Source organism: Paroedura picta, chromosome 5, assembly GCF_049243985.1.
Source record: "Paroedura picta isolate Pp20150507F chromosome 5, Ppicta_v3.0, whole genome shotgun sequence".
NCBI classification, from domain to species: Eukaryota; Metazoa; Chordata; class Lepidosauria; order Squamata; family Gekkonidae; genus Paroedura; species Paroedura picta.
The window spans coordinates 35,803,042-35,826,528 of record NC_135373.1 but is presented as its reverse complement, the minus strand read 5'-3'; the positions used below and the strand labels follow the sequence as shown (position 1 = coordinate 35,826,528).

At 43.8% G+C, this 23,487-nt stretch overlaps 1 protein-coding gene across 2 annotated transcripts; it reads right to left on the bottom strand.

Annotated features, from left to right (window-relative positions):
• Positions 1–1,877: 1,877 nt before the first annotated feature.
• On the bottom strand, positions 1,878–22,296 carry FAM76A (family with sequence similarity 76 member A). Of its 2 annotated transcripts, XM_077337217.1 has the most exons (10): positions 22,164–22,296; positions 20,102–20,166; positions 19,175–19,229; positions 17,105–17,257; positions 15,151–15,308; positions 13,689–13,775; positions 12,574–12,705; positions 7,158–7,293; positions 6,201–6,302; positions 1,878–5,520 (listed from the first exon to the last, which is right to left on the bottom strand). In XM_077337217.1, exons 1-10 carry the CDS (start codon positions 22,242–22,244, stop codon positions 5,434–5,436), a joined length of 1,056 nt encoding a protein of 351 aa, XP_077193332.1. In that variant the 5' UTR covers positions 22,245–22,296; the 3' UTR covers positions 1,878–5,433. The 2 variants fall into 2 exon arrangements, with proteins under 2 accessions (XP_077193332.1, XP_077193333.1); XM_077337218.1 differs by lacking the exon at positions 12,574–12,705.
• Between the last annotated feature and the right edge of the window lie 1,191 nt (positions 22,297–23,487).

Here is a 23,487-nt window from a genome sequence, read left to right as displayed (position 1 = left end):
GGGAGAGTTTCAGATAGGAGGGACCTCGACATTATACAATGACATAGCATCTACCCTCCAAACCCACCATTTTGGTCCTCTGGAGATCAGCTGAATAGTAGGAGATCTCCAGGTATCACCAGCAGTGTGGCAATCTTAGATACTGTTCAAAATGGTCATGATGGGGGCTGATGCCGATCAGAAAAAGATTAAGTTACAGAAAATTCTTGAAGGCTCCAAGCCAAGTATTGTCGTCTACACTTTCCTTTTTTTGGCTGCTCCCTCTGTCAGACACCATCCCCCCACACTACCACTGCAGGGCTCTTCAATTGCTCCATCAGTATACTGCAATTATGATAACGATCAATTGTCACAATCTACCAGTTTCTCTGATTTCCCAGGTTATTTTTGAAACACTTCTAACTCCTCTTGAAACTAAGAAAATTAGTGTGCTACAGTGATCCAATTAATTGCAGTAAAATGACGACAGCAAAAGCACTCTGGGAATGCAATGGAGGTTACAGGAGGTTTAGGCAAGGGGAAAAGTGGGCAGAACTTTGAAAATGAATACCTTTCAATCCATGTGGGATACACAGGTACTTTGACTTCATTCTTTCCAAAGACTGTAGCAAAACAGGAGACCTGGAAAGTCTTGAATAATTAGGGGATGTCATGGGGACGCGGTCTGGGCCCTGAGTACCTGAGAAACTGCCTTTCCACCCATGCCTCACAGAGAGCATTATGCTCCACCAGCATCAATAGACTGGTGATCCCTGGTATGAGAGAAGCTTCTCTGACCATGACCCGAGCCAAGGTCTTAGCCCCCACCTGATGGAACGAGCTCCCAGAGGACACCAGAGCTCTGCTAAACCTAAAACAATTCCATGGGGCCTGCAAGCTGGAGGTCTTTCACCAGGCTTTCGGTCCAAGCGTGTCTACCAACAACCAGAGTCCAGAGGCCCCTCCCACTACCAACTGCACTCATAGAAAAATCTGAAGTAGCAGTGCAATTGTATCCCATTGTGAACATTAAACTGAAGTAACAAAACAAATTGTCCTTATTACATTACCAAGTAAGTTGTCCAAGTTCTTACTGTTTACTTGATGTTTAAAATGTTATGCATTTCAAGCCAAAATGTTAAGTTGTATGATACCGTGACAGTTCCAATATAAACTGCCCTGAGCCGTGAGGGAAGGCAGTATGTAAGTACAATAAAATAATCACTCCCTAAAAATATGATACTGGTTCATATAGTCCAGCATCCTGCCCCACACAGTGACTAACCAGTTATTGCAGAGGTTCAACCACAGGGCATAGAAGCCAAGACTTTCTCCTGATGTCACCTCCTGGCACTGGGGAAAAGAAGTTTACAGCCTCTAAAGACACTGATAACTTGTTCTCCATGAATATGTCAAACTGGAGCAAAACCTCCACTTGGAAGCAACTGGGAGTAGGGGAGGAGCAGATTGTCTGCTGCTTAGGAAAGCACTGGCAGGTCTCAAGCAAGAAATGCAGCACTTGTAATAAAACTGTGTGGAGATTTTATGCAGCAAAACACAAACACTCAGGGCTGTTGCAAAGGGAACCAGGAATAACCTATTCCCCATCAGTGTGTGTGTCCTTTACTGAACAATGAGATCCAATATGGTTGAGACAGCAGCAAACCTACTTAGCAAGCACAAATCGATCGTATTAGCATTACCCGTAAACCTTTCTATAGTTCACCCCAAGACCCTTCTAGGCTGCCATCTTGACTCTAAGAACAGATTTCTACATGTGTACATAATTTAAATGTCTTTAAAGGGTTTTGAGTGCTGAACTAGTTTTTCTCTGCTGATTGCAGATGCTAAAAAAAAAGGCTTTGACTCATTAATGACTTTTCAGACATTCACTGTAATGTAGAGGGAGGATTGTACAGCTATTGTTTGTAAGGGCTATTGAGATGGATCTTTTAAACAGAGTCTGTAAGTGTTAATATTAAGAGAACAGCTGTTTCTTCATGGGCAAGGGGTCAAAAACGCACTCCTCACCACAGCAACCAGGGCAGAAAAAGGAAAGACGGCGTCTTGCACAAATGCTCCCACCCTGCCCTTTCTCCTTCTCCCTTTTTCCCCATTGCATCTGGCAAAAGCAGAGATGCAAAACCAATTTCTGCAGACTAGGCAATCTCTCGAGTTTGGTCTTAGCTTCAGGAAATGTTTTCACCTAGTATAGATAAGTATCACCATTTACTATTTGCATGGCAAAAATGTAAATAACTTTAAAATGTATTCTTGTTAGTTGCCTCAGGACACCTTCAGGAAATATCGGTAACTTTTTTTCCTCAAAGAAATAATTACATAGAAAACTGGATATGTAAATTTTGTTTCATTTTGTTAACGTTATCTAACCCAGAGGGCCCAATTTTGTCAGATCTTGGAAGCGAAAGAAGAGGATGAGAAACCACTACAGAAGTCCAGAGTTGGTATGCAGAGGCAAAGAATGAGAAATTACCTCTGACTGTTCTTGTTCTCAGGTGTAGTCAACCTGTGGTCCTCCAGAGGTCCATGGGCTACAATTCCCAGGAGCCCCTGCCAGCACTGGTGGACTACCACAGGTGGACTACCCGCTTGTTCTGACCTGAATGGCCCAGCCTAGCCTAATTTCATTAGATTTTGAAAGCTAAGCAGGCTCAGCCCTGGTTAGCATTTGGATGGGAGACCACAACGGAAATCGAGACTCTCTACACAGAGGCAGGCAATGGCTAATCACCTGTTTATATCATGCCTTGAAAATCCTAAAGGGGTTGTCATCAGTTAGCTATGACTTGATAACACTTTCCACCTTCATATAAATCAAGTTGGTTCCCCCCCCCCCCCCATAAACAAGAGTGGAAGTAATGTGGCATTACTGAAAGAGCTGCATAGAACAACAAATCCTCATTACAGAAAATACTGTTTAATCCTCTATGGGCATCAGATTCCACAATAGCACCGGCAGCCCCCCTGCGCTTTAATGCTTCAGTGCCCCAGGGTCTGTGCTGGATCAGGCCCCAAACCAGGAAAAGATGGGCTGACTTGCCCAAGAAAGGTATTATAGACAAAATATCAAAACGTAAAACCACTGAAGGATTTTCCCTTCCCAGATCTCCCCCTCCCCCAAAATATTTACATAGTTTTTTTAATACAAATCAAAGCATTCTTCAAAGGTAATTGATATTACAAACAAGAAAAAGAAACAACGCTACTAGAAATCACCCACTTAAAATACATGATCGAGTTTGTCCACAATTGAGAAAAGAGATGCTATTTACAGGAAGTCCCTTCTCTGTCTTCATTTTCATACACTAGTATCTAAAATCAATGCTGATTAGTTTTTTTAAAAAGTTTCTGCCAGTCAGGGTTCTCTCTATGAGATCATTTCACGTATAAAAACTAGGTCTCCTCTGTTATACTCATCCAGGATGATACTTTCTAAAACAGGCTGAGACCCTTTTTTAAAAACAACAACCCAACAAAATATAAATAGCCCACTGCAGGGAATTCATTTTCAGATCATTCCTTCCACATTCAACTATCATACTTCTTCAAAGTGCTAAAGAAGAAAACCATCCATTTTACATATATATGCATTAAAATATCCATTAAAAAGCTCCAATAGAGCAACTGCACGGTATCTTGGAATGAATTTCTACGCTCAAGTGGTTGTATAGCGTGTACCTCCAGGGCCAGGTCTCTTGATCTGAACCAGACTTTTGAGCCTAGGCTCTGCACAAGGGAGCGGACCGGCCAGAGACATGCTTGCTTTGTCCTACTCTTGGCAATTTAGCTTTTCTGAATGACCCAGTTTGCTGTAGTGGTTAGGAGTGCGGACTTCTAATCTGGCATGCCGGTTCGATTCTGCACTTCCCCACATGCAGCCAGCTGGGTGAACTTGGGCTCGCCACGGCACTGATAAAACTGTTCTGACCGAGCAGTGATATCAGGGCTCTCTCAGCCTCACCTCCCTCACAGGTTGTCTGTTGTGGGGAGAGGAAAGGGAAGGCGACTGTAAACCGCTTTGAGACACCTTTGGGTAGAGAAAAGTGGCATATAAGAACCAACTCCTTCTCTTCTTCTTCATTTCCAGAGAGATGCCATTAGAACAAAGCTAAGAGATGGGCTGAATTCGTTTAATCTCTCTGCTAAATTAGGATAGATGTTTCTGATTACTTAACTCCCAATCCTAATTTAGCAGAGAGATTAAATTAATTTGGCCCGTTTCTTATCCATGCCCTCATGGCATCTCTCTGGAAACAGTTGTTGTTCAGAAAAGCTGAAGGGGACTGCTGGGAACTCAAGTAAAGACAAGAGTCCCCCCCCTTACAGTCCACCCCATTTTCGAGAACATTTGTCCTTTCCTAGAAGCTCCTGCCCTCTTGTATCACTGCGAGTTAACTCAAAACATGGTGAACATTCTCCAACCAGCTCACAAAAAACACCATGCATAGTTGTGTGCCATTATTGTGGGGGAAAACCTTGTATTCCTCCTTCACCGATTCCTTCCCACGGGAGAGAAAGCAAACGAGAAAGAAGTGAAATCTTAATGATAAAGCTCTCAAGCTCCCACTGATTTTGAAAACCAAAAAGCTGTGTAAATTGGCATTGACACATATAAAAGCCTCTTCCATACCAATTAATGTTCCCAATGAACTTTGTCAACAAGAAGATGTTAACTCTCGAGAAATCCAGATGACAAGTTTTTGTTTAATGCAATCCCTCCCCACCTCCTGCCCCCCAGCATTTTAGAAATGCTCTTGAATTCTGGTCTAATGCTTCATTAGTAAGGAGAGTTAAGAATTCCCTTCTGAAATGCTAACCAGAAGGAAAACATTAAAACGTGACTTCCAGCTCTGTATGCCTAGGACGTATCAAAAAAGGAGGCAGCATGGAATTCCTCAATCTTGTCAGATCTCAGAAGCTAAGCAGGGTCAACATCTGGACGGGAGCCCACCAAGGAAGGCTTGGCAGAGGAAAACAATGGCAAACCACCTCTGCTTCTTACTTGCCTTGAAAGCCCTTGCTGGGGTTGCTGTGAGTCAGTTGCAGCTGGATGGCACATAGGTACGTACACTTTGAACAAAGAGAGTGCGCATCAGAAAGATCCGGTTTTCAAAACAATGTTTCCTTACAGGCCAGATGGCAGCAATAATCAACGCAGTTCCGAAAAACGCCCACACCAAGAGTGTTTGGGGGTTGGGAGCCAGGAAGGACAGGGATAGTGGGGAGCATTCCTTGTCGCCAGATAGCAATGAGGGAATTGTGTTATTAAGAACCCAGCACTCAAGCATGCTACTGAGTGGCCACACACAACAGGCTCGCAGTCATGTCTGTTGCAATGGTAATCACAGTTAGGATCAGGAAAGATTCCAAGAGAACTGGCAGAGATCTCAGCCCAAAGGCTCCTTTGAGGTGGGATGAAATTCTGTGTTGTGTTTAAGGGGAGGTGATTGCTCCCGGTTTCTCAGGCTTCTTGCCCTTGGATAAAGCCGCAGCTTGCTTCAGGAGTTCTCTGTTCTTCACCTGTTGGAAAAAAAACAGACGGATGGCAGGAGATGCAACACAGCTGCAATTACTCAAGGCGGGCAACAGCACAAAATTCAGAGTTGGCACTAAAGAAAAAAGCAAGGCAATGGAAGTTCAATGCAGAAAAAGAAGAGTTAAAATTCTGCACTCAAAAACACTTTTCCACAACGTGTACAAATTATGCAAACCCATTTATTCTGTGGTTTAAAAAGCCCTGTCAATGGCATCATATAATTCTGATTTTGCTGGTGCTTGTATAGAAGGCAGCTGCCAACCTAAAGAAACTAGGTCTGCCTTTGTTTATTTATTATTAAAGCCAATCCATTCCGTCACAAAAGACTAGGCAGAATTATGCAAGATGCTGCACAATCCCATCATCCCTTCCTACCCATTACAGAAGGCACTTTTCCTTCACAGAAAACATACACATCCCCTGGACTTTCTGGGGGCAATTGTATGATTTGACTGAGTGCTGTAAGAGCCAGGGGTTCTCCCAAATTGGAGAGGTCTAAGGTTGCAGTTTAGGTGAACAGTAAGCCATTGAGATGGAAGTGGAGAGTTCTGAACAGAAACTAGCAGAAGTATAGAGAAAAGTGACACAAAAGCTTGTGGAATTGGTCAAAGGATCCTAGTGGTCAATCAGCCTTATGAAGCCATTATGGTGAAACAAAAGTTACCTGCAATTGTTCTGTGACTTCCTTGTGAGTCTTTTCCATTTGGTTCATTTTGACCCGCATCTGAGATTCCTGGTACTGCAGGTCAGCCTTCAGTTCAGTTATCTGTGGAGCAGAGAAATAAACAAATGGGTTGGACCCAGAAGAAAGCAAGCAAGTTTAAATCCCTCTGGACTGCAGAGAATGCCTCGCAACAAGGAGTGTCTTATGGAAAGCCAACCTGTTATATGTCAGGCCACCCAAGGCGAAGATGAGACCAGAAAAAATAATGAGTGGGCAATGGCACAAAAGACAAAAGTTGATGGCAGCAGGAAAAGAGGAAGACCCAATATGAGATGGGATGGGTTGACGCAACGAAGGAAGCAGCAGCTTCCAGTGTGCAAGGTTGTTAATGACAGGATGTTTGGGAGGTAAAGGAGGGGGGAATATATATGATATATTGTGAAACGTCAGCTTAACATTCACACTGCTACAAAACAAAATCAGAGTCCCGTTGCACCTTTAAGATCAATGAAGATTTATTCAAGGCGTGAGCTTTCGAGTGCAAGCACTCTTCCTCAGACTATGAACTGGTCAGCCACCTTATGCTTAGTTCATAGTCTGAGGAAGAGTGCTTGCACTCGAAAGCTCACTCCTTGAATAAATCTTCATTGATCTTAAAGGTGCCACGGGACTCTGATTTTGTTTTGTTGTGCTGCTTCAGACCAACAAGGCTACCCACTTGAATATATTCACAGTTCTGTGAATGTAATATGTAATGCTTTTCTTTTTTCTATATTCTGTGACATGTATTGTCTTTCTTTTCTGAAACAAAAATTATATATATATTTTAAAAAGATCAAGCCAAGACAAAGCCCCAGCATCAACATGAAGCACGAATTTCCCAACAAAGATGTAGGAGGAGCATGTTTTAAAGCAGACCGGTCTAGAGCCCTGCCAAGAGGGGCCAAGGGGCATTACCTTCTTCTCTTTCTCTAGGATCATCTGATCCTTTTGGTGCAGCATTTTCTTTAGGCTGGCCACTTCCTCTTTCAGCTGGGCTATGATGACAAAGTGGTCTGTGCCAGGAGAATCCAAGGCGAGGTCTGGAGAAAAACTGCAAGACACCAGGGATGGGGGAAGGAATTTTGTTATACAGCGTCCTACCCATAGGTCTTCTTCTATGCACCTGCTCTAGGGGGCAACAAGAGCAGCCTGTTTCTCCCTGTCACAATCAGAAGAAAACAGTCATTCATAATAGAAACCCTAAGTAAGGAAGACTGTACTTTTGTTTTGAATTCACCTTCCTCCCTCCCTCGCTCGCTCGCTTGCATATGTGGCTAGGCAGAGCTGGGCGACCTGCAAACTGCCAAACCAAACAAGTCAGATGCTTAATAATCCTTATTTCTATTGTTCATAACCTTTCGACTCCACTTCTCTTCCGACTGGTCAAAAAGCTACTCGGGGGGCAAAGTAATCAGCTAAATGAGTCTCCATCAGAATTACTGATTCTGACTGGTCTATTTACTAATTTTAAAACTGTCCCAGAGACGGTCATGGACCTTCCAGTGCCTCATTGGGCTTGATTTCCATTTCCAAGGAAAACCTTTCTTTATTTTGCTTGATTTATTCCATACTTTTCTCCTTGATGGGAACCCAAGGTGGCTTACAAACATTCTCCCCTTCTCCTTTTGATACTTCTATCCATCTCATGCCTTGTTCACTCTGTAGGCTGGCTCAGCTCCGCATCCAGTAATATCCCCAAATCACATCAACATCTCTGGATCATAAATCTCACATGTGAGGCTGTCTTAGTATTACAAGCTCCTTTGGAGGCCCTTGTTACTAACCCCACTGGCCGAAGTACAGCTGGTGCTTATATGGGACAGACTTTCACTGTGGTGGCACTGAAATTTCACCCAGCTTTCCCCTCATTCTTGTTCAAACATTCACATAAGGCAATTCTATCCAAAACAGCCTTTGGGAGGTTCTAAAACCTGCCAGAATTTGCAACCTGGCGATTGTTCACTTGATTTTGATCTGTTCTTTTGTTTCTATTCCATCCTTACTCCCAGCAATTCAGGGTGGCTTTTCCTCTCGTCTTATCCTCACAATAACCCCATGAAAGAGGATAAACCGAAAAAAGATTGTCTGGCCCTGGGTTACCTATTGACCTTTATGCCTGGCGACTTGACCCTGGCCCTCCCGTCTTAACCCGACAGTCTGACCACTTCCCCACTGCTTGTCTTAGATACAGATGATTAAGAACAGATATTTCCTTTAAATTCTGCAATCTCTTATATCTTAGCCAAAGTGGGTAAACCAAGGAGAGAAAAGTAGCATTTACTGTATATTGCCAAAGGTCATTACAATCAAATCCCATAGGGTAATTTGAAAGATGCTAGTAAAATAATAAAACACATATTTACAATGATAATAAAACAACAATAAGAAAGAAAAAAAGTAATCCTGTGGCTGGTTAAGGAGGGATAGGGAGAGCCCAGAGCTGCTTTGAAAGCACACACTGCAACTACGTTGTTTCAAGTCAACTCGGAATGCAGACTGGAAGCAAAATGTAGGTGGGTTTCAGCTTCTCAGAGGGAAGATTCAAGGGCAACAAAGGGAGGAATATTAGTTGCTGTCATGGCAGCACTCTCCTAGCTAAGCAGGGGTACCAGAGAACTGGAATGAAATATATATTTCATATATACACACACACCTACATACAGAACAATATAAACTTTCAATTTAAAAGAGGCTCAGCTTTTTCAATTGGCCTTAGTTTGAGGAATCAAAACAGCAAATCAACGGCACTTAGCCCTGGAAAAACTAGCCCGGGGAGGGAAAAAAAACAGGAAATGCTGGCACTGTAAAGCAGAAAATCCAGAGTTTTCCCCCAATGTATGCTGTCAAATTTGGGCAGATGGTGACAGATGATGATTTCTACTGAAAGAGGGTTTAAACGTACCCTCATTCCAAATGCTCAGTTTCTGAACTGCACCCAAGCGCTCAGCCTCCAAGTTGCCTGCTCCCACCTAAAATACTAGGTCATATGTTATGTTTGATGCACTTCACAGGTATTTATGCCCAAGCAAGCAATAGCCACTCAAAGAAGGTTTTTGTCTTCCTAGCTGAGGCTGAGAGAAGACAGCTTGTCTACAACCAACCTTGCAAGTTCACACCAAGGTGATCTGAACCGGAGATTCCCAGTTCATGGTTGTTTGCCATTGCCTGCATCTATCTAGCATCTCTGGACTTCTGAGAATGAGATGAGGCTACTCCAAGCTATCCAGGTCAGGGCGGAGCAAACCGTATTAAGCTAGATACACCAAATAGTCAGGTGAGCATATGCCACTACTGTCCAGAGCTGAAGCAGATTTGACAACAGACTACAAAAGGTATGCTAACTTTTTTTTGGAAAATACCAAATTTTAAAAAATAGAGTGAATTAATTTCAGGAGGATTTTGCATGGTAGCTGTTATCAACCTGAGATTTTGCCCTCCACAGGTGACCTTAGTGTGTGGTTTTCCCCTCTTAAGCCTCTGTGCCAGAGAGCCTTTCATATCTTGCCTCTCAACAGCGCAGTCTGAACCTTTACATGTTACAGCCTTGCCCCACCTCTTCGGGGCATCCGATTTTACTTCACATAAAGAAAACTGTACAGAAACTGTCCTATGGAATCCATACCATTGGACCCACAGGAACCTCCCTCAACGCCAGCATCAAATTTGCACAGAGCCCCTGAATTTGGCAACTTGTACACAACATCCCAACCCCACATCTAGATTTAAGATGATGCTTTTCTTGGATGCTTTAGGATGCTAGGCCTAATCCTGCGTTGAGCAGGGGGTTGGACTAGATGGCCTGTATGGCCCCTTCCAACTCTATGATTCTATGATTCTATGATCACAGCAACTGCTGAATGGTTCCCAAAGGCCAATGGAAATCCAAGGTGAGGCCCAACAGTGCAAGGCATCATACAAACCCAAGTGAAATGTGGTGGCCAGCAGCAGACCTTTGCACATAGAGGTTTCCCCATGCTTTGGGTACCAAACTGTGGCACTGGCCTCTCCCCACCTTCCACTTTCTCCCACCTGCATTTTCCATTTGCTGTCATTCTATGGTTTCTTTGTCATTTTGCTAGCCTTCCTTGACTTAGATAGGTGGTTTAAGAAAGCACGGGAAGAAAACACATGGAAAACAAAGATAGGAGAAAGCTCAGAGGAAATCTTCTGCAGGGTGGCACCCCGAACCATGAGGAAAACTTCCTAATCAACATTTTCAGGCCCACTTGTGATCACCAAAGGCTTTTTTGAGGATTATGCAAGAGGAATATATTGGCCTCCCACTTTGCATCTGTAGTGAGATCAAAAACTCGCTTAATAACGTTTTGCATGCAGTCTTGACAGAAAGTTTTAGAATGTCCTGTGCTAAGTCTTAACACTTGAATTTATTGGAAACCGTCTTGAAGACAGTACCCAGCTTGCTGGGGGGTAAACGGTCATGACTGGGGAAGGCACTGGCAAACCACCCCGTATTGAGTCTGCCATGAAAACGCTGGAGGGCGTCACCCCAAGGGTCAGACATGACTCGGTGCTTGCACAGGGGATACCTTTACCTTTACCTTTTAAGAAGATACTATAAAATTTGGGTTGAAATCAATGCCTTTATGCATTATATATATATCTGCATACAAGTTGCAACTTGTCACATGGTAAGAGAACACTCAGGCTGGGAGGGAAGGTGCGAGGGAGGACTAGAGATATCTAAGGTAGCCTCCATTAAGTCCCTGCTCATAGTAACACCTTGGGCAGTAGTGAAGCTATGCTGAAATCTCTACATCAGTGGTCCCCAACCTGCGGGCCGCGGCCCGGTGCCGGGCCGCGAAGGCCATGGCACCGGGCCGCGGCTCCCTCTCCCCGCCCCCCCCCCCCGCAGTAAAAAACTTCCCAGGCCGCAAGCTTGCGGCCCGGGAAGCTTCTTACTGCGGGAGGGCGGGGAGAGGGAAGCAGGGCCGGCCGCACCCGTGCGGGCGCGGCCCGATGCGCGGGCGTGGCCTGCGGGGTGCGGCCCGATGCGTGGGCACGGCCCGCAGGTGCGGCCCGATGCGCGGGCGCGGGCGATGTGTGGGCGTGGCCCGAGCAGGCCGCGCCCCGCGCCCCGATGCCCTGCCGGTCCCCAACCTCAGGTTGGGGACCACTGCTCTACATCACCCACACTGATTTTTTTATGGTTCAAGAAGTAGCTATGGAAGTCACTAGTTTTGTACACTCCCTTTCTTTCCTGGCACACTGCACTGAAGGCTTCGGGGTTTAGAACCAAGTTCAGCCCACATCCAAAAGTTTTAACAAAAAGCTGGCTGGGTCTTAACCACACAGGTGGATTCTAAACTACTGTTGAATTCTCAGTTTAGAATCTTGGTTTGTGGCCAACAAACAAAGCCTAGCTTGCCAGGGTGCTCAATGTAGACATTATGCCAAAACGCTTCAAAAGCGGCACACAGAGGGAGAGGGAGGGAGTGCGTGGGACCGAGGACTTCCAAGGGTGGAATAAATCTTAGCATCCATATATCTAGCCCCACTCATAGCAGGATCTCTAAAGCAGTGCCAGCAGTGGAAGGGGAAGACAGGAAAGAAAATAATACTAATCTTTATTTTTATAACCTGTCCTTCCCATTTGGCTCAGGACAGGTCACAACATATTAAAAGATAAACACTGGGCTACAAGGAATAGCACTGGGTAAGGTTTTAGTCATCTTTCTGACTGAATCCAATAAAAAGCCAATATACCGTATTTGCCGGCGTATAAGACAACTGGGCATATAAGACGACCCCCCAACATTTCCACTCAAAATATAGAGTTTGTTACATTACATTACAGTACTATGGGCCACTATGGGCAGCTCTGTCTATCCCAACTGAAGTGCACCTGGCGTATAAGACGACCCCCCCACTTGGAGGCATGTTTTTCAGGGGGGAAAAGTAGTCTTATACGCCAGCAAATACTGTACTTATTGGGTAATCTTCCTACACTAACCAATATAATTATTTAAACCTAGGTATCTTAAGAATTGCCTTCCACTCTAATGCTTTCATGTCCAGTCAAGGGCAATGGCGTTATGATGGGCTGTTGGAACACAGAAGTCAAACGGAGTGTCAAAAACAAAGCTAATGAGCAATTAGCAACAAATTAAGACACAGTTCTGGCCTGCAATCCTGGCATGACGACCTTCAAACGAAGATCCATCAATATGGATTAGTTCCAGAAAGGGAGACAAAATAGGTGTGTGTATAGGTGTGTGTATATACATGTGTGTGTGTGTATATATATATATTAATATATATATTCCCAAGGTTGGGAAAAGTAAGAGGGGGAGAAAATGATAGGTGGTCTCACTTCAGGATGTCAGTGCCTTGAGAAACAGGACAATCATGGGCAACGAGACTCTGTTGGGAAGTGGCCCACTGCGCCAACACGGATGAGGCACTCTGGATAGGGGGGCAAAGCATCTCGGGAGAGGAAGGAACGCTGAGAATCAGAGAGGAAAGGGAGGAATGAAAATATGCACGTCAAAGAGGCTCAGGTCTAACACTATTTCCCACCCCCCTCCTTGCCTGGTACGCCCCAGGGAAGCCTATTCTGCCATTTCTTGTTGGCGTCTGATGCGAACGTACTTTGCACAAAGAAGTGGCTGGACCAAAGCGACAACCTTCCAGAAACAGCTGCTGCTTCCCTGCCACAAAAACAGGGAGGGGTGTGGAGAAGGGGATCTGGCATGCTGTCTCTTTAAGGCAACTTTTTAAAAACTTTATTCTGGTCTGCCAGGATTAACTGAAGGTTGCTCCCACATGGAGAGCACTGTTCCACGCCTTCCGCCCACCATGCTGCCGTGGCTCTTCCTCGGGTCGTTTGGTGAGTTTTCCTTGGCTTTGCTGTGCTCTTTCCCAAACCTGTTTTAGTACAATCTTTTCTAAGAGAACATAGCCAAAGTGAGTCTAGGGGAAAGTGTGAGTTCCCGCACCTCCCCGTTCACGACTGTGGCTATTCCCATTTGTGCTTGCTGGCAGGCTTGTTTGAAATTCATAGCAGATACATTCATAGGGTCTTGCTACACTATAGCAATAGTCACCGCTGTTAAAAAAGCAACAACCAGCAGCAGGCAAAAAGGTCTCAGGTAGCAACTGGGGGGGCAGAGGGATGATGGCAGGCACAAAGGGATAGTGAGCAAAATCTCCCTTTACAGAAGGTCTGTTGCTACTGCAAATGGCTCTGCATTCATAGCAACAGTGAGAGAGGAATGGGGAATGATCCCTAAGACTAGAGCCTGGAATACACAGCTGCTCGTAATCATGATAAAATACAGGTTAAAAGTTTCTCCCCAGTACCAAGGTGGACTTTTAAGAGACCTGAAACTCCAGAGCATAAACCTTTTTGCACCCAAGTGCTGACTAGCACTAATTTATACACATAAGTACTTTAAAATAAAGATTTCTAAAATTTAACTGGCTCACCTGTCCCCATTGGCTGATATGGCATCAAACATGGGCTTCTTCTTTGGGATTTCATTTTGAATTGATGACGTGGACAATGTTTTCTGGCTAAAAAAAAAAAAAAAAGGGAAAGGGAAGGGAGGACCTTGGTGATAACTGGGAAGTTCAGCAATTCCAAGTCAGTGGTTTATGCTACTGCCTGCTTTCAACAACTGCAGCAAAATTGTTAAGATGGTCCTGTGCAGCTTAAGAAATGATGCTGTGACAAAGTTTCATCTAAACTGTAATTTTAAAAACATCCTATAAATAAGCAGATTTTCAGAATGGTGCACCTGTTTCCTTACTGCACATTAAAGCTAACCAATTTCAAGCACATGCCATGGCTCAAGGGACTTTTCCAGCTATGAAATCAAGAAAAGACAGGTACACAAAGTGATGTGGATTTTCCAGAAAAGTTCCAGAATATATCCAATGTCCTAAATAGTGTGTGATGTCATTTAGCATGTTTATTTTGACTTTAGGAAACAAGTTTTAACAAATAACTGAACTGCAATAGTTGACTGGGGGGCAGGGGGAACGAGTTTAGTTAAAATGATAGATTAAAAAAAAATCAAAGGGAAACCCCAAAACCACAGAAAATTGTGAAGATATTAGTTTTCGCATATCCAAACAATGGTGCATGATAAACTCTGGTCGTGGTTGTCCACTGAGCCATTTCAAGAGAATTTCACTCTCATCTCCAGAGGTCATAGGGGCAACTCGCCACTTGCATTACTTATTAGTCACATACCATATTCATGATTAAAATATTCCTTTCATCCTAAATGTGAAAAGAGACATATCAATAAGAATTTGAACTTCGGTTTGGCATTGGCTTGCATTGTCAGTTAGGTGAATTCATAACCCTCTCATTTAATTTGAATGTATTACAAATATATACCATAGTGGTGAGTATGTCTAGGATCCAGGAGACTCGGGTTCGAATCCACATTCTGCCACATAACCTTGTGCCTATCAACTCTCCTGCCTAACCTGCCTCATAAGGTTGTTGTGAAGATAAAACAGGAGGGAGAAATTATGTAAACTGCTTTTGGGTTCCCATTTGGAATAGAAGAGGGGTACAATTGAAGTAAATAAACAAATTGTGGTTTTACTCCCCCATAGCCTGTTTACAAATCATATTACCTTAAATGACCATATTCTTTTGGTCTTTTATATATTGACTTCATATAACTTGGTCTGAACAACTGTAATAAAGTTTGATTGATTGATTGATATCTAATATAGAATGCAGTAAGACAGTCAAGACCATGTAAGAAATCATTTGGTTTCACATTCATGAAATTACAGCGAAAAAAAGCCTGTTTTATCCACTTCAGGCAATATTGTCCTGCTTTCTGCTCTTTTCCATAAGAGTGGAGGATGCACAAAAGCGAACTGCGAAGAAGCAGCCATCAAAACAGGGGCAGTGAGACAGAATTACCTGCAATAATGTCCACTGCTGCTGAGCCTTCCATACTGCTCCTTCTCTTGCAAGCTTGCTCGGGAAGAGCTGCTCAGGTGTTTACGTTGCTCTTTGGTTTTCTGCAAGACTCGTTTATAGGACAATGTGCAAAGCCAGCAGAGGAGTTTCCCATCCACCTGAAAGACAGGAAAGAAACAAGACCTGGTCAACAAAGAATGAACACACTGGAGTTCAGCCTTCATTACAGGCTATTTCTGACTCTACATAAAGCGCAGAAAGGCAGACCTGCTCCAATTCATGCATCCTATTGAGGCACCCTCTATATTCAGTACTGAAAGACCTACACCTATGACCCTGTTGTTGGTCAGACAGCACTGATTTGGGGAAACAAATGCTGTGATCCAGTCTAAGGAAGCTTTGTGTGCTCACTTATCATCAGTAGGGGCATCCAGGGTCAGAGTAATGGCCAAATCAGATGCATGCCAGAAGTTTTATTTATTTAATTTGTTTGATTTCTATACTGCCCTCCCAGCAAAGCTGCCTGAGATAAAAATAGATTAAAATTAGTATAAAATAATTAGTTAACGACAGTTCAAATTAGGTCAGCAATGACAACCCATTTGCAAGATGTTTTCCTATATTCTCCCCAAAGCCAGGGTATAGTTTGGAGCTTCTTATAATAGTAGTAAGTGATAAGTGCGTGAGGCCCAGTAGATGTCATTGGCCCCAATCAAAAGCCTGGCAGAAGAGTTCCATCTTGCAGGCCCTGTGGAAATGTGCTAGTTCCAGCAGAGCCTGCATATGTTTGGGGAGCACGTTCCACCAGGCAGGGGCCAGGGCGGAAAATATCCTGGTTCTGGTTGAGGCCAGATGTACCTCCTTGGGGCTTGGGACCATCACCTGGTTGGTATTAGCTTTTCGGAGGGTATAGAGAAGCAGTCTATCAGATATGCAGTACCTGGACCATGGATAGCCTTGTGGGAAAGTACCAGAATCTTAAGCTTAATTCAGAATTCAACTGGGAGCCACTGTAGTTGTTGAAGCACAAGTCGAATATGTACCCTCCAGGGTGGGCCTGTAAGGACCCTGGCCGCTGCATTTTGGACCAGTTTCCGGAACAAGGATAAGGGTAGGCCTGCGTACAGCAAATTACAGAAGTCCAATCTCAAGGTGACTGTCACAAGGATTACTATGTTTAGGTGTTTCGGGGCCAAGTAGGGTGCTAGTAGTTTGGCTTGGCGAACCTGGAAGAGCACCTGCCGCACTACTCTTGAGACCTGCACTTCCACAGATAGGGTGGCACTGAAGGTTACACCCAGGTTTCTGGCTGAGGTAACAACCAACAGTTGGGCCCCATCCAGATAGTGTAAGCACGCTTACTTGCTTGGGCCTTTCCTACCTAGCCACAGGACCTCCCATCTCTGAAGGACTGAATTTCAGGTGACTCTGCTTGAGCCATCCCATCACCACTTCCAGGCATCTGGCAAAGAACGGAACTTTCAGTTGCTTTCAAAAATGGAATTATCTGGTACATGGGGACTTGATTTGGATTTGCGGCAGGAAGAAATGTGACATTAAGGTATGGTTAGTTTAATCTGGAGTTTCCTCCGCCTGCTTCATGCCTCTTTCCTGCCTCCAAGCAGAGAGGACACCCTCCCTACACTGCCACCCCTAAGGCCAACAAACCACAACTGGCAAATCCAGACACCAGCACACCACAGTCGGTAAGGACTGTGACTCAGACACCAAAAATCTCAAGTTTATAATCCTGGTTTCATGTTAGCTAAACCAAGTGTTTTATCACAACATTGGAATGCTACTGGAATACACGCTCAAGGAATAGCGACGGCTAATCCCAGCCTCACGGATCTAAAATGAAAGTGCGATGTGAGACTGCCACCCTTCAGGGCTGAGGAACTCCATAGGCGCTAGCTTCTTCAGTTTCAATATCAAAACATGCAAAAATACTCACTTTTTTCCTATCGTCTTTCCTGTCAAAGGCACACTGTTGCTTGCACTGTTCGCAGGAATGTGGAGGCCCATATTTCTTCTCAGAGTTTGTACAACGCTGGCACTTGTTACCGATAAATGCAGCAATTATGTTGCAATACTGGCAAGGTTTTGGCTTTAAAAAGAAAACATACAAAATCCCACAGAGATTAGAAACGTCAAAGCCTACATGCATTCTTCAAATGCTCTCAAGGTTAGCTGACTAAGCACACTATTAGAGAGATTCAGAATTATGTTTAATTAGATTAGATATCCTCTAATGAAGGCTATACTTGCAGCCCAAACCACTCTCATATCCGTCCCTTTATTGAAACTAAGTTCAAAAAATTATTTAACCTTATTCTTACAGTCCTCCACAATATTTTCTTTTTGCAGCAACGCTTCTAAAAGCATAGGTTTTTCTTTTATAAACCAAAGTTATAGGATTGTGGTGTGAAAAAGTCCTTGGTAGGATTTCTACTTTTGACACTTTTGTAATGAAATCTTTAGAAATCCAAAACTTAAGAATCTATGCCTTTCTGGAAAGTAAGTATATTTTCTTGAGTTACCATTTCTCAGTTTCCATATATCTACCAAACCTAAATGATCAGTCAGATCAAAAAATGATTTTGGTAATCTGCCTTGTGTAATCTTAATATTGTCATCTGAACATCTGTCCATTTGTGGAGATGTTACACCATTCCAGTTACCCATCAAACACCAACTACTATAGGAAAGCTCAATCATTTAATCCATAAATTGTTTATAAACTCCCAACTCCAAAGTTTTAACTACCAAGAAGTCAATCTCAGCCCCCTTCATCATCCACCAGTACCATGTTAGCATGTCAGGGATTCATGTCAGAAGAAGAGTTGGTTCTTATATGCTGCTTTTCTCTACCCAAAGGAGTCTTAAAGCAGCTTACAGTCGCCTTCCTTTCCTAGGTTGTTAGGATTCATATACAAAACAATACAGTCTGTCTTTTTATTATCTACCGAAATAAACTCCTCACCCAAAAGTTTATGCATCAAAAATTCTGTATCCTTTTTTCCTCCCAAATGTTTGATGAGCAATGGACCTAATTGTTGAATGGAGATTTTATCTATGACGAGACAGATTCTTCTGGTGAGAATCCTTGTTTTCTTGGAGTTATAAATTATAAAGAGACCTACATTACTGCTTAAAGATTTATGGTTTAACTTGCAGAAATCATATAGTTCAAATAAGTCAACGCTTTTGAGACTATTGAGAAATCTTAGTGCATGACAAGACACTTTTTTGTGGTGTTTTGTTTGGACTTGTCTTTTCTAAAAATATGCTTTAACCTTTTTTTTTTGGATTGTTAATATGCAGTTGGGCAATAGCTGCTGGATAACTAAGACAGAGGGGGAAGTAGGAAAAGTTTTCTGTTTTGATTTTCTGACACACAGTTTTGCAACAACTCTTCAAGACAAGATTTAAAATAGGCAATATTGATGTAACTATATTAAAAGAAAAACCAATTTGAATGTTACGTAAAAGAAAAGACAATGCTTTTCTAATGGATAAATTAAAACAGAAGATTCCATTTTGCTGGGACAAATCACATAATAAATAAATAAGATTTTCCATTAATGTTTAAAATGCAGATAATTAGACTGAGCTCTGTTCAAAAGAGAAGAGAATTTCTAAAACTTGAAGACTCTCCTCCAAAATTAGATCAGCAAGACCCACAACAACAACTGCAAGAAATAAAGGAATCAGATTACCTAGAGATGGATTTGGGAGAAATATGGATTACAAATTTCTAATGTGGAATAGAATGGAACAAACACTCCTCAAAAGAGAAGGAAATTTGTTTCCACATACATTAGAAAAAAGGGCCTTCCTTGTCTTAATCCAGTACACTAGCCACTTTCCCACACTGTCAAGAAATAGTTCCTCCTAAAGCTAGTTACGTCATTTTCCTCATTCATGTGAAACAATCCTTTTCATGTATACTAAATAGCTGCAGAAATTAAATCACAGTCCTTAGGGCAGAAGGAAACAAGACAATGAAAACTTTGGCACCTACCGTCCCGTAAAGTTTCACATTCTGAGCACATTTCTTGCATATTGTGTTGGTCTTGCTAATGGAAGAAAAAATACTTATATTACAACATGGAAATATAGTACATCTCCACATACAGATTGCCTAATAATACAGTCTGCATATACAGATTATTGAACAATTCATTATGTATTTGTGGCTTCCCTTATATGATTTATTATTTTTGAAAACCAGCCTGGATGTATACTTTTCCTATGCCATGGTTTTAAACTACACAACCCCCCTTCAATCTCGGTGAGAAAGGCAGACTACAAATTAAGTAGATAAACAAACATATAAATAAATGCTGGCGGAACAACTCTGCCAAGGAAACATGCTATTGTTACTGGTTATTGAAAAAATGTTACTGTTAACATTACTAAGAGCCCATGTGGTGTAGTGTTTAGGAGCGGCAGCTTCTAATCTGGCGAGCCGGGTTAGATTCCTCGCTCCTTCTCTACATGCAGCCAGCTGGGTGACCTTGGGCTTGTCACAACACTGAGAAAGCTGTTCTGACCGAGCAGTGATATTAGGGCTCTCTCAGCCTCACCTCCCTCACAGGGTGTCTGTTGTGGGGAGAGGAAAGGGAAGGCAATTGTAAGCCACTTTGAGACTCCTAGTAGAGAAAAACAGCATAAAAAAACCAACTCTTCTTAACATTAAAACAAATTGGGAAGGACTTGCTCTTTTTCTTGGACCTCCAGAGGGACTGGTTGACCACTGTGTGAGACACAATGCTGGACTAGATGGACCATTAGTCTGATCTAGGAGGGCTCTTGTTCTATTCTTAAAAGTTGGGAGGTAGTGGAGACTGTCAATAAGTATTAAAGGCAGAACAAAAAGCCCATGTGTGGAAATCTGTATTTTGAAGAATGCAGTTGTGATTTTTTTTTCTGACAATCCGGCATTTACCTTTCTTGTTGGAATTCAGTTCGACAGTAAGTACATTTAACAATAGGATGTGCAATCCGACATTCCTGAAAGAAAATAGAGGAACATTATATGCAGGCTTTAGTTTTAAAAGGCAAACACAAATATTTAGCTCTCACTCCTATTTTCTCCCATAAGGATGAAGGAAATACTTTCAAAGGAGGACTGAAGATCGGGACCATCCTAACAAAGATGAGCGTAGCTGTCATTTCAGACATCCAGCTAAACAGCACCACCACATCAGTATAGAAAACTTTCTTCTGGCTTCACAGAAGAAGTGTCACCTGATGTGCAATTTTACATGACTGTACAGTCTTCCCACATATGGTCTCTTCTTGTGGTCAATCACACATGATGGGAGTGACATGCAAAAGAAGCGTGAGTTCTCTTACGTGGACACCAATTACAAATCATGTGAATTCCTAGGGAAGTCCCACACATTTTCACAAGCTGCATGGCTCCTCCTGATTTTAACAGTTTGTTGAGAAGAAGCAATGGACTTTTCTCATGTACAGACACACCAGCCTACAGCCAACGAAGTCGTAGTTTGACAACACTATAGCAGGGGTAGTCAACCTGTGGTCCTCCAGATGTTCATGGACTACAATTCCCATGAGCTCATGGGAATTGTAGTCCATGAACATCTGGAGGACCACAGGTTGACTACCCCTGCTCTACAGCAAACACCATGTAACCATAAACCCGGCATCCAAGTCAGATCACAATTAACCTCCACTGTGTCACACACCTGCAAGTTAGGAGACCCCGCTTTTTAAAATACCCCTAATCAGCTTTCCCAATCTGCAACTCCACTCCTCCCAACCTTAATAAACTTTTCCTGCCCAAAAGAAACATTGCCTCTTCCTTCAACGTGTCTCTCATCCATCCAAACCAAGGTGACTTAACAACTCCATGCTAATTCAAGCCAGAATAAATTCCCCATCCCTACTCTCACCCCACAGTTCTTTTCCCAGGTGCCTCATAATCCTTTCTATCCCAATAATAAAGCACCAACAGACAAGGAGAACTAAATTCACCTTCCTTTAGCAAACAAGGGCTGCATTAGGAAATTCAAATTATCTGCATCAAGCAAAGCACTTCTTGTACCTATCAAGCCCCCAGATGCTCCCTTCTGTAACTTACAGCTCAATCTGCCCCATGTTTACGCCAGATGTAAACATTCCAAATTCAATGGGGTTTATACCTCCTTCCCTCCCACAAACTTGTGCACAAGCAGACAATCCAGGAACTATTTGCAAGAGCAGGATATCCAGAGGCAGCTCTTAGTTTATCTTCCCACCACTACTGCAGCCCTTCTTGCCCTAATAAAAGATAATAAGTTTATTCGCGAAGCGGATGCAGTCCTACTCTCTCTCCACAGTTCTTTCCCCAGGAGCCTCCATCATCAAAGCATTATATAACTGCATTCATCCTAGCAAGAACAATACCTGACTCATGAAAGCAAACTGTACTACTTATACGAGTGCTTAAGGTATCCTCAGCTTCTTTTGGGAGAGGGGGGGATTTATATTACTTCATTTATAGCCCACCTTTCTTACGCAGACCGAAAGCAAACTACGTTTAAAAACAAACCATAAACCAGATAGCAAAAAGGCTTAGATTACTGATCTCCGCGCCTTCATTGTATCCTCACAATCACCTAACAGGGAGGTCGATGAGGCTGAAAAACACTGAATGGCCCGAAGCCATCTAGTGCGTTTCCAACGCAGAGCGGGGCATTCGAACCCGAGTCTTACACTCTAACCACACAACAGCCCTGAAAGGTAGGCCAGGCTGCACAGACATCCTTCCCCCACATCCTCACAGCAGCCCCACGAGGTAGCCCAAAATTAACACTCCTATGCAGGCCCTCCCGTTGGTGGGTGAAAAGACGCTGAGAAAAACTACCCCTGAGATCCCTCCCCCCAAAGAAATAGCTGCACTCGGGACACACAAAAGGATTGGTGGTCCAAGGCTCGCTCTCGTCCCCGCTGCCCCTCCCCCACACCCCCCCTCCCTCCCCCCAGCCGTTGCTGGCCCTGACCTTGCAGAGCTGTTGGCCTTGGCTGAGCGCTTCAAAGGGGAACCGCTGGTGGCACTTGGTACAAGCATAAAGCGCCGCCATCGCGCCACCTTACCTGACAGGCGCAGCCCTCGCCCAACCGAGAGCTCGCCCCTCCTTCCTTCCTCTTCCATTGGCCGAGGGCGACGCCACTTAGCGGGTTGGAGGCGGGGTTTCTGGCCGTACCTGGAGGCTCATTGATTCTCCCGAGACGTCATTCAGGAGCTGGAGGAGGGGCCAGGCCGGGCGTTGGGGGAAGAAGGGGAGCCGGCGCTGACGTCACCCGGAGGGCGTCTGTCCGGGGTTGCGTAAGGAACTATTCGAGGGCTACCCTCCTCGTAGTCTGTCCTCGCGAGAAGAGAGCTGAACCATAGAGTGGAGGGAAGGTAGAAGGGAGGGAGCGGGCCAGGTCTTCTGTTATATAGCGCCACCCAGAAAACACGAGTAATAAAACTATTGAAGTATTACATAGGTTTAAGCTTAAAAAGAAATTGTCAAGATATTCTGTTTCCGGGAAATAGCAACCAAGAAATCAGGAGAAGTCCCAAAGTAGCTTACAAACATTTTTACCTTGTTCTCTCCACAGCAGCCTTTCTCCAATTTCCACACTTCTGTGAACTGGTGACCGTGGAAAGGTGCGTCACCGGAAACATGCAAAAGGACAATGCAACAAAACCGCCCCCTCCTTTGGCTGGTGACATGCATTTCAGTCTCTCATTCACCCAGACCAGTCAAAACCCAGCCTGTAAGTGGCCATTTCTGCAAACAATAGGTTTAAGCACACATACCTGGAGAGCCGAAAAGCAGCCAGACAATCGGAAGGGGTGGGTGTGGCTCAGTGACAGAGCACACGCGGAAAGATCTGGGTTCAATTCTTGCCTCCATCCAATTAAAAAGAACCTTGGATAGTTAGGTAGTGGCCTTTCTGAGGTCCTGAATAGCCACAGTAGTCAATTCAGAACAAAATGGACCAATATAGTAAGAAGAGCTGTGAACTCCACAATGGACAGAGCACATGCTTTGTGGGCAGACATTTCCCCAGGCAGGACAACTAGAGGTCTTCAGTGCTAGTGATGCCCCTTCTCAGATCTTGGCTCCGGAGCACTGTTGCCAGCATGGTATATTGGCTAGAGTGCCTGTAGGATCCGAGAAATCCATGTTCAAATCCTCACTCTGCCACAGAAGCAGGTCACACACAGTCAGCCTAATCTACCTTACAGGGCTGTTGTGAGGACTGAATGGAGGAGAATGATGTAGGTCACTTTGGGCCCCCACTGGGGAAAAACCCAGGATATAGAATCATAGA